Consider the following 12,047-nt stretch of genomic DNA (forward strand, 5'->3'; position numbering starts at 1 on the left):
ATGATATGAATTGGTCTTGTGTATTTCATTCAGTTTGTATGAATGTCGGACAGTCATTCAAAACCATGTGCTGCTGACACACTAGCAGCACAAGTACTGGAATAATAAGATTTTCTTTTTAAGAAATTAATACTTGAATTCAGCAAGGATGCATTATATTGATCAAAAGTGACAGTAAAGACATTTGTAATGATACAAATACACACACACACACACACACACACACACACACACACACACACACACACACACACACACACACACACTTTTAAACACATAAAATGTCCTTAAGCTCCTTAAAATTGTGATTTTGGCCTGTCCCTCCTCAGGGGTCATGATCTTCTAGGCTGTTTCTAACCATTAAAATCATACAACCATACAAAATCATACATGTTAAATTGACAACAGAACAAAGCTTTTGAAAGTTATTTTAATCTTAAACTAGGTGATGATTCACACTTGAATCAAGTTTTACACGTATTAATCACACACTGAGGGAAAAGATTATTTAGAGCAATGAGTAAAACTATTAAGCATGAATCATCACCTTTTCACACCAATATAACTTAACACAGAAGACAAAAGAGCACGCTGTAAAATGATCTTATTTTAATTTCCACACATAATATTTAGCTGTGTTCTACATTTTGTGAGCAATAGTTACTGCATGATTTTAAAAATGTGATGTTTCATAAAACTGTGATACCCAGACATTACTGTAAGAGAAATAGTAGAAATTTACATTATTTATATTATCATTTAATATCACTTTTTTGTTGTTGTTGATCAATTCTATTCAGACACATCTCAACTTCTGGCACCCAAAATTTTCTTCACCACATTTCATTATAATTTACCTTTTCAAAAGAGTCTGAAGTTTTATTTTGTTCCCCTTTGAATTTGAAAACATATTCATAAACTTCCTGGCATTGACAATGACTCATTTGACTGTGATGAGTCTGACGGGTGAGATCATGTGTGAGCTTGTTTGTAAAGGAATTATCAGAGCCTCTGGATTCTTGCATCAGTGAATGTTTAATTCAAAGAAACCCAGAGTGACAAAATATGTCAACGGTGTGAAATAAGCATGAAGACTGTTACAGGACCCACAGACGCAGAGCGGCTTCTGTTATCTTCTTTTAAAATACTGGAATAGTTTTAATTTAAATGAGACATCGCATGCCAAATGAGGAAAATAAAAATACTTATAAAAATATGCCATTAGATTCATATGAACAATCGTGGACTGTGAGAGCACTATGTACAGAGGAAGGCAATATATACAATAAACACTGATGACGTCTTTCACTAAAAAAAGGACTGTGAGGGTCACTTACAACAGTAAGACTTGACTTAGGACTATCATCACTGATTGATTTAGATATTTGATTAATAAGCAAAAAAAAAAAAAAAATGCAGACTCAGTTTATGAAAATATGATTCTCTGAGGATCCTGTTTGTAATAAGAAGTTATCTTCTGCAATGCTTCAACGTTTCTACCTGCGAGTTCTTGGCACTAGCATTCACAACTACTCAACAGATCAATCAATAAAACAAGCTCGTGAAAAATTCCCACGAATTACCACGTGTGATGCAGTCTGGGAAAAGTCTGACTTCACATCCTTCAGGTGAGCGAGAATTTGGGTGTGTTTGTGACTGATGCGGTTCTTCCCAGACAAACTAAGGCAACTGAAATTGCTCATTTCACCCACCTGATGGTGGAGCGCTTTAGCAGTTAATTGTCTTTTATAAGTGCCCGCATGGAGCCGAAGGGCTGTAACCCATCTGACTTCATTCTAAGTGTCCTAATCTACACACAGACACACTCACAAACTCTATATGTTAAATTGACGCAGTCTTCTGCAACATCATTTAAGAAACAACACAATTCCCTTTTCCTGAATTATCATAGTGATGAAAATGAGCATTGAAATGAATCTCATCAATCCTGAAGCTATATTTCACCCCAAAATGAAAAGAAATTTGCATAAAATAAATTCAATTTTTTTTAAATGAATATACATTTTTTAAATTAATTTTTTTTTTTTTTTACATAATTCATCACATTTCCCCCAAATTCCAATTGCTGTAATGCAAAAAATCTTATTGTACTTTGAAAAAAATACAGTAAATACCAAAGTATTTGTTGGACAAAATTTTATTTAAAAAAATGGGAAGAATAAAAATGTTTTAAAGGAATGTAAATGTTTTTTTTATTTTGGGTTGTTGTAATGAAAACAGAGACGATTCAAAAAAATGGTTTTTATTTTCTTTATGCAAAATATAATTTGTAATTTGATTTCTTTTGAATTTGGGGTGAAATATGACCTGGATGTTTCTTCGTGAGATTCACCTGAATAATGTTTACTTGAAATCGTACAAATGTGACCTCACTGACCCAACTTGAGTTGAGCGTCGAAATCTTTCAGCAAAGAAAAACGCCAGACTACTTTATTTATAAATTAAGTGCTATAAAAAAAGACTTCACTAAAAATGAAAAAACATAAATACTGTACAAAAGAATTTTTGTCACAATACCTATATATGGAATGTCATTGCTGTTCTTTTACATAACATAGTGAAATCTTGTTTTTTTATATACATAAAGATGATTCGATAACCAAAAGAATAAAGTGATAACGTGTAATAACTCTAACTGTGAGTTTGATGATTACTGAAGCAGTAAATTTTGTGTGTGTGTGTGTGTGTGTGTGCGTGTCATATAGCGGTCTGTAGGTACTCTAGCCTTATATTGCACATTGGTTATGTAAGATTAACTCTCATCTTGCTTTAACAAAAACATCTTCATTCTCCAATGAAATCACAGTCTGTCAAGACCAGTAGTTGACCATAAAAGTGTGCGGACTGTCCTCTAATGAAGTGAAGGATGAAGATGAAAACACGTCTTTCCACTTTGCACGTCCATCCACATTACCCACAATCCTCCCTGCCTCATGTGATTCATTCAAACCCTGTCTCTATCCAACAATTTTTGCTTCCTTTCTTTTTTACTTCACCTTTTCCTGCTTTTTCTCTTTCTGATGTCTATCTTATAGTATCTCCTTCAAGGGTTTTTACAATAGTTTCGTCCGCTTCTTTTAAAGCTTCATTTTAATTTTCAACACAATATTCAAAAGCGGCCACAGGAAACACCACATGGCAAGCGAGATCGATATTTTACATCAAGAAACAAAATGACCCATAACACAACGTAACGAAAAACAAACACCCCATTGGTCGGCGTCTTACACGCTCATGCACAACGCATCAAAGAACAGGAAGAGGCGGGGTATCGGGGAGAAGTGCGTGGGCTGGTCCAGCGGCTTGTGTGTTGAGGGGGCGGGGCTTCTGTCACACGCGCCACAGCAGTAAGTGGTTTGTGCTGTCGTCCCGCCCCACCGTCTCGCTGCTACTGGTCAGTCTGAAGTCTTCATAGCCGTCGCCGCCGCTGATGACCAGCAGGTTGGATTTGACGGGCAGGATGGTGGAGGCGCGCCGTCGGGCGGAGTCTCGTCTCTGCAGGCCGCCGCTGCTGCTCTCTGAGCTGTTCTGTGCGGAGTTCACTATAACAGAAATTCAGAATACGCACACAGATTCATCATCTGATGCCATTTTGATGCATATATTGATAGCCTCTATTTCTAGACATCTGTCTTGAATGCATCCAATCACAAGTATTAGTCAGGCCTAACCAGGCAAGTTTAAACTACTTGATTGACAGGTGGGTCTTTTCTGTTGTTCATGACGTATCAGGAAGCATTAATGGTTACACTACAAATGAAATGATCGGTTTACAACCGTTTTAGATTTGCGACTGCTAGATTAAATTAAATTAAATATTTGATATTCTTTTGCAGGGCCATAATTGAGTGTTTTATGAATACCACAACACACAAACAATAAATACATAAATAAATAAATAAACAAACAAATAAATAAATGTGTATTAGCTAGACTTTTTTAAAATGTTTTATTAATATTCCTTTTATACAAAAATAAAATCACGTTTCATAAATACCATGATATTCATGAAATAAAAAAATGTATATTATTTATTGAATTATTATTATGATTAACCATGTATTTGTGTTTTTATGAATACCATGACATTCATAATATTATTCAATATTATATTATTATTATATACTGTATAGTGCAGTGTAATATGGTCAGTTTTTAAAATATACTGATACATAAAAGAAATTCAAATTGTATGAGCAACGGATAAAATTACAACACATTATTGACACTGAAGAAAACAGTTGAAGTCACACCGAACTCCTTATACTCTTATTGTACCTTAATAACAGATAAAAACACACAGAACAGGTCAATGTCTGCAGGTTTCTGTATTTCCATAATGCACTAATGTACAATTCTGTTGCCAGATCCTCTGTTAATATTACCCACACTGCAATAGGCAGTGAGAAACTTACCTGATTCAGACGGTGGTGGGAAGTTGACGTCAAAGCCCTCTGGCAGCTCAATGCACGTGAGGAAGCGGACATGTCCTGTGTGTCCGTGGGCGGAGCCCATGGGAAAGAGGGGTGCACGCAGAGAGCCCAGCCCAGTGCTGGAGGACACGGGCGGGATGGCCAGAGTCAGGACCACCCCTGCACTGGTGCCAATCCACAGCAGGTCCTTACACGCCAGAAGAGCCGTGATCCTCAAACATGCTGCTTTATGCTGCCGGATAATGGCATCAGAGCCTAAAAGACAAAAATGAGACAGGGTTTTTATTAGTTCTTTATAAAAGCAGTGTTATTTTAGTATCACTGACATACTATTATAGCTCAATTAACAAGCATTTTTAATGAAATGTGTAACTACAAACTTGTATATATATATCAGTGTTAATATTATTTGTATACTATTTATCAATATTTTTAATAAGACTTTAGTCATTTTATTGTGGTTTTATCATTTTTTTTTTAAAATATGGTTCTTTAGATTTAAAAAAAAAGTATTTGAACATGTTTTCCTTCTCCTTTGCATATTGTAAGTTAAATTATATATTTTTAATACTTCCTTTTGTCATTAAAATTAAACTTTTGACATTTTAATGTTTCTGTTATTTTGATAACTGCATTAAAGTGATACAAATGTGACCCTGGAGCACAAAAGCAGTCTTAAGTCGCTGGTGTATATTTGTAGCAATAGCAAAAAATACATTGTATGGGTCAAAATTGTTGATTTTTCTTTTATTCCAAAAATCATTAGGAAATTAACTAAAGATCCTGTTCCATGGATATATTTTGTAAAATTCCTTCTGTAAATATATGAAAACTAAATTTTTGCTTAGTAATGTGCATTGCTAAGAATTCATTTGGACAACTTTAAAGGTGATTTCCTCAATATTTTGATTTTCTTGCACCCTCAGATTTCAGATTTTCAAATAGTTGTATCTCAGCCAAATATTGTCCGATCCTAACAACCATACATCAATGGAAAGCTTATTTATTCAGCTTTCAGATGATGTGTAAATCTTAATTTCAAAAAATTGACCCTTTTGACTGGTTTTGTGCTCCAGGGACACATATATAGTACTTCTAAAATCTTCATTCAAAGTGATGGAAAGTTTTTACACAAAACAGTGATAGTTTTGAACTCAGCGTCATCAGATTAGATAATACTAGGCCTGTTTTCAGGATGCAGGGCTGTGTTATTATAATGCACACTAAACAGTACCTGCAAGCATCTTGTGCACGGCTGGTGCCACGTCGACCTCCGTCAGGCTCTCGTAGGTGGAGGCGTGATAGAGCCGCACATGAGCACTGCCCTGTAGAGCGATCCACACGCCTTTACCATAGCTCACAATACTGGTCACGCAGCGCCCGCTGTCCTGACTCACCTGGAATGAGTGCTGAAGAAGACATTAAAACAAGGTCAAAATTGCAAAAATGATTCAAGTGCACGAATGTCTATTGCTGTTCATGAATGTGATGTCAAGTGTATATATCGTTGTCATATTTTAAACTTAATCTGCTCATGTCAAGTCACATTTTTTTTTTTAGGTTTTATACAGTACCGATAGTTCCAAAGCAGCTTTAAAGTAATAAAAAGGTACATTACAGTTCATTCATTAGTTATGAAACTAATTCAATTTAAGCTTTAAAGCAGATCTACAGACGACAAGTGTCATTATTTCACTCAATTTTGCTCAATGTTGCAAAGTCATGCAATTATAAAACAAATTTGATTTCAGCTTTAAAGCAGCTCTTTAAAATACAACAGTGACATCATTCAGCTCAATTCAGATTGAATGTTGATTCAATTTATTTTAATATCTGTGTGGATGTTGCAGAGTTAGTGTCATTATTCAGTTCAAATGTTATTCTTATCCGATGATGTTAGTGCAGATATAGCTATAATATTACTGAATATTAATTGTCTTTTTACCCTTTTTCTATTTTCTGAAAAAAAATTTTCATATTGGACTAAAAGTTACTGACTTTGCTCACAAAGGGTATAACAACTTCTCGTAAAAGTGGTGATAATTTTCGTGATTTTTTCCCACCTTGCTGCACTTGTGATGTTTTCAGTCAAAAATGACATACAAAAATTATACAATTCTCAAATGCTATTATTACCCAATATTAGATTCAAAAAAAATTTTTGTCAACTTGTTTTCTTTCAATTAGCACAGGTTTTGTATTTATTTTTTAAATTTTTTGGTTTTGTATTTATTTATTTTTTTCCCCAGACTTCATCTGCATGTATTTTGCATCTGACCTCTTGCGCTAAAGTGCTGGTGTTGATGATAAGGACTCGGTTCTGACAGCCACACCACAGGTTTCCCGCCACAGGAACCATTTTGGTCACGGGTCCGCTTGGAGAGCCCAGACACAGCGTTTGAGAGCTCTGAGGATCCCAGAAACTTCCTGTTGTGCAGAAAAAGCACAGAGAGTTGGCGAAAATCTCTTAAATGAATCATTTGGAATGGATCTGAGCTCACCTGCTTCCCTCTGATAAACAATCACCTCCCCGTTCGCCAGGGACACAAACACTTTGTTGTCAAGATACCTGGGAATAAAAAAAGATGTTCAGTCTCCATGCCAACGTTGCATAAGTTACCATGGTAACTGATCAATGAGGCGGAAGCTGCTTACAGGATACACAGGATAGAGGCAGAGTGCTGCATCTTCATACTGTTCTTCCTGTTTCTGATGTTGTCTGACGACTGGTACACATGAATACTGAAATAGAACAGTCATTATTACAACATGATTATGCTTATGAAATACATCATTTTTTCCTTGCTTGTTTACTGGTAATCACAAACTTAATTTACACAAATATTAAAAAATCTAGGGTCAGTTTTTAATGTTTTTGATGTGTTCTTCTGCTTAAAAAGGCTGCAATTATTTGCAATTATAATTTAGCTGCAATTATTTAAAAATACAGTAAAAAAAATAAAAATTGTGAAATTGTATTGCAAATTAAAATAACTGTTTAATATTTAAATATATTGTAAAATGTAATTTATTCCTGTGATGAAAAGCTTAATTTTCAGCATCATTACTCCAGTCTTCAGTGTCACATGATCCTTCACAAATCATTCTAATATACTGATTTGCGGCTTAAGAAACATTTCTGATTTTACTGTCTTTACTGAGAAACAAGTTCATTAAAAAAATTATGAAAACAAATCATTGATGATATTAGAGACAGAAAAACTGGGCATGAAATAGTCCAAACTCAAAACAACAACAGCAACAAATCAACATTGACTTGAATTGAAATGAATTGGCCCAAAAGACATTCATACTTCCATCTTACTCACAATACGAACACATGATCAACACCTGTGATATGTCTTGATTTCAATGCATTTTAAAGGTGACTTTAAAGGCGAAACCATGAACAGGTAAGCATTACAATGTATTTGAACTGCAATTAAAACTATTTACGAAATAATATAAAACAGTGTATATTATAAGGAATTAAAATGCATTATATATTCAGGTATCAAATCAAAAGCTCTCCAAGACATCTGACTGTGTTTTGTTTGTTTTGACTGTCAGCTGGCAGTGAGGCAAGAGCAGATGCTGAGAGAGAGAGTAAATGTTTGCATGGAAAGTGACAGGATGCACTGAGGACACGGGCAGGTCTGAGCTTGAGATAATGAGTGTCTCTGTGGGAACACGGTAAACGGGTGCATGCACTGTAGTCAGATCAGTGTCACCTGAGGTGAGAATTAAACCCCAAACAGAAGGAACAGCAGGGGGGTGTTTTGCACAGTAAAATGTGGTTACCTCATTTCATGTTACTATCGTTCAATTTTTAATTAGGCCCATGAGCTTTAAATGCTGTCTAAACACAAGTTTGAACCCTTATAATAACTACCAATAAGTACATTAACAAACATTATCACATTATATAACAGATCATTAATTTTCCATTCAAACAGTCAGAACTGTCATGAAAACAATTTTTTTATTTTTGACTGATAGAAATTTATTTTTCAGTATTTTTTTGATAAATGTCTTATATACATACAAACAATAATCATTTTAATACAGTTTTTATTATTATTTGTTTTATATATATATATATATATTTACACACACACACACACACACACACACACACACACACACACACACACACACACACACACACACACTTCCAGCATCTAAAAATTTACATCATAAAAATGAGCATAATTTACTTTCTTAATTTTTGTCTTAATTTCAGGTGTTACAGCTGTTTCTGCAGCATGTTACTTTTAAAGAAAAAGTTTATGATTTGAAAAATTCAATATATATATTGGTTTATACTAATATAATCATAATAACAAATAACCTACTTTTTAATATCTAAAATATCTACTTTTAAAGATCCAGTCAAATAGCTCCATATATATATATATATATATATATATACATATATACATATATATGTATATATAACATAAGTTATTTATTCTCTTGCAACCTAAACATAAGCTTAAAAAGAAAACTTAAAACAAAGTTTAAGGTTATATAAGTTAAGTAATACATTTACTAAAAATGAAATATAAATTAAATATTAGAAATATTTTTACAAAGTTCTAAAAATGACAAAAGCACATAACAAAATTACTAAAACAGACTTAACTTAAAACTAAAAAATAAAAAATAAATGCTTTATAATAGTATATAAATAATGGAGTGTCTATTTATACTAAGTGCAAATAGCCCGCCTTGTTGGCAGAAGCTAATTACAAAAGACAGTCAATGGTTGTCTGCTCCAGTGGTGCAGATAAACGTGTGTTGTACTTATTTTGACGTGATCGACCCGGGTTCGAACTTTTTTTCTCCCTTTTCAAATTTCAAATCACATCAGAAAAGCATTTATTTTCAATGAAAATGTAGGAAATAATCAAAAAGTTGAAAATAAAGTATCGGTATGGTTAGGTAGGTGTAGGGAGGGCTTTATTGTCCCAATAAGTTGGCATCCATTTAATAATTTTAATTAAAATTTAAATTTACACTCAATAAGTTATTATTGCATACTGTTTTATAATGTACTACAATACTGAGGTGCAGATAATTGCCACTATTTGAAATAAGTAGTATAAATAACAGAAAATATTGATATTTTAACAGTGTAAATAGAATCTATAGCTATTTGCGCTTAGTGTTAATATCATCTATGGCTAAGAAAATATGCTATTTGCACTATTTGCTATTTGTAAATAGCATATCACTAAATAATGCTTCTATTTGCACTTAGTGTAAATAGTATCTTATTGCTATTTACACAGTGTAAATAGCCTCTATCGCTATTTATACTTAGTGCAAATAGCCGCTGCCCATAAATAATACTGAAATCACCAAATCAAGTACCGCCCTACATCCCAATACAGAAGTTATTTATTCTGTCATGCACTGCCTCACCAGCCGTCCTCGGTCCCGAGCCAGACGGAGCTCTGGTACGCCTCCGGGTCGATGCTCAGCAGGTCCTCCAGACTGGCACGGGTGAAGGACCCTCGACTGGACCGCCGCATGGCTCGGCCGTCCATGGGACTGTCTGCACTGAATGAGCTGGGGACGGGAAACTCCTGTTCCTCCTCGGAGCTGGTGGTCTCAGTGGCCATGTCCTTTGAAACGGCTGCTTCATCATCTGAGAGAAACAAAAACATAAAAACACCATCAATAAGACACGAATCACAAACATGAGTACTCTATATGATGTTAGAGACTGTAAATGTGACTCACTGCCGAAGCTGGATGAGATGGTGGAATGGGAGGCTTGGCTCTGCAGTGTGGATGAAGGGCTGGGAGAGTCTTCATCATCGGTGTCGTCGCTATCGAAGGGCACGAGCTCTGCGGCGGGGACCGCGGGCGGCTCACTGAGCTCCAGAGACGAGCCGGAGATGCAGATGTGGAGCTGGGGTTGTGTAGACGCTGTAGGATTTGACTCAGACGGGACGGAGGGGCTGGAATGACCCACACGTTCTCTGCAGTAAACAGATGGACATTTTGCACATGTAAACTGCTTATTATGTGTGAAAACCTTTAATATTATACTGAGAGGCAAACCTGTTTTAAAACGCATATTCCAGGGCATTTTCAACTTGATATTGTGATTACCAAATATAATCATTTAGAACTGTCCTGGAATATTTATTAGTGTTGTTATTGTTAAACTGTTAAAAATATTTGCAATTTGAATAAAACTGAAATAAAAAATGTGCAATATTAGATGAAAAACTAACTTAAAGCTGTTGTTTTGTTGCAAATTAAATAATGAAATTTTGTTTTGCTGTGAAATAAATAAATTGCTTAAACTGTGTGCAATATTAGATGAAAAATATATGCTATATATATATATATATATATAATAATGAAATAAATAAATTGCTTAAACTGAAAAAAGCACAAAGCGACATACAGTGCATTCAGGATATACTTTTTTTTTTTAATTTACCTAAAATATATATTTACCTAATATATATATATAAACTGACAAAAGCACATACAGAAACAAAACGTGATTTAAAAGCCATATTCCAGGGTATTTTCGACGTAATAACACGTGTATGGCATGTTGTTAATTACAAGAAACCATCATTAAGAATATCAGTCTTGTTATTGTTAACTAAAACTATTACAATTGAAATAAACCTGAAATAAAAAATAAATATTTGATAAAAAAATAAATAAGCAGAAATATACACACAAGTTAAAATACTAAAACAAAATACAGTTGAAACAAATAAAAATTTAAGATAAATAGAATTTTAAGAAAGTCCAAAAATTTCAAAAGCACATAGCAAAATTACAAAAACTTAAACTAAATTAAAATGAAAAATAAACTGAAAAACTACATAATAGTGAACACCATAATAGTGAATAAATAATACTAAAATAACATGCACATACTATATATACACACACATATATATGTGCACTTATAAATGTAGATACACATTTTTTTTTTTATTTGTGCTACAAAATTGTCTAAATAATAGGTTATCCTTAATAGGTGTTCTGTTCATTTATATACATTAAAAAATGTTTAAACTAATTTCCCTACATGCCACATATGCAGAACATAAACATTAAGATGAAAATAACCAACAGTGTTCTTTTAAAACACACTGTGACAGTGTGAGCATGTTGTGTCCATACAGAGACTCTCACATCTAGTCTCAAGGTGCTCATAAGAACAGCTCATCTATTAGCAGTTCTGTTAAGCAGGTGTGTTTAGGGTCGTCTCTCTCACCTGTTCTTCAGGCCCGGCACGGCTGCGATGCAGATGATGCGAGCGGAGCAGACGGCGATGCAGGCCTCCACCGTGGGCTCGTCCCGGATGTTCAGCAGACACACCTGACCCACGTACCCGTCGCTGTTACACACCCACACCTCATACGTGTTCTCTGGACAGCTGTGACTGGGGGAGGCGCAGGAGAACTGCATCCCGCTGCGGGTCTTCATGATGGGAATGGCCTTCAGGAACTCGGGGTCCCACTGGTCTTTGTTCATGGCTGGACAAAAGATGGGAAACAGGGTGCTTCTGATGACAATGTAGGGATTGTCATCAATATATAGCATTTTGTT

The 12,047-nt window shown here is 34.6% G+C and overlaps 1 protein-coding gene across 1 annotated transcript in view; it reads right to left on the reverse strand.

Moving 5' to 3' along the window:
• Positions 1–594: 594 nt before the first annotated feature.
• Positions 595–12,047, reverse strand: part of LOC122148644 (rho guanine nucleotide exchange factor 17-like) — a 70,683-nt gene continuing 59,230 nt past the window's right edge. The window contains exons 12-20 of the mRNA XM_042775840.1: positions 11,713–11,974; positions 10,203–10,444; positions 9,882–10,107; positions 7,110–7,196; positions 6,956–7,023; positions 6,733–6,881; positions 5,689–5,863; positions 4,437–4,709; positions 595–3,563 (exon numbers count right to left, since the gene is read on the reverse strand). Coding sequence (XP_042631774.1) covers positions 3,352–3,563; positions 4,437–4,709; positions 5,689–5,863; positions 6,733–6,881; positions 6,956–7,023; positions 7,110–7,196; positions 9,882–10,107; positions 10,203–10,444; positions 11,713–11,974 — 1,694 coding nt within the window. The 3' untranslated portion in view covers positions 595–3,351. The remainder of the gene's footprint in view (positions 3,564–4,436; positions 4,710–5,688; positions 5,864–6,732; positions 6,882–6,955; positions 7,024–7,109; positions 7,197–9,881; positions 10,108–10,202; positions 10,445–11,712; positions 11,975–12,047) is intronic.

The sequence above is a fragment of the Cyprinus carpio genome, chromosome A18 (genome assembly GCF_018340385.1).
Source record: "Cyprinus carpio isolate SPL01 chromosome A18, ASM1834038v1, whole genome shotgun sequence".
Taxonomy (NCBI): Eukaryota; Metazoa; Chordata; class Actinopteri; order Cypriniformes; family Cyprinidae; genus Cyprinus; species Cyprinus carpio.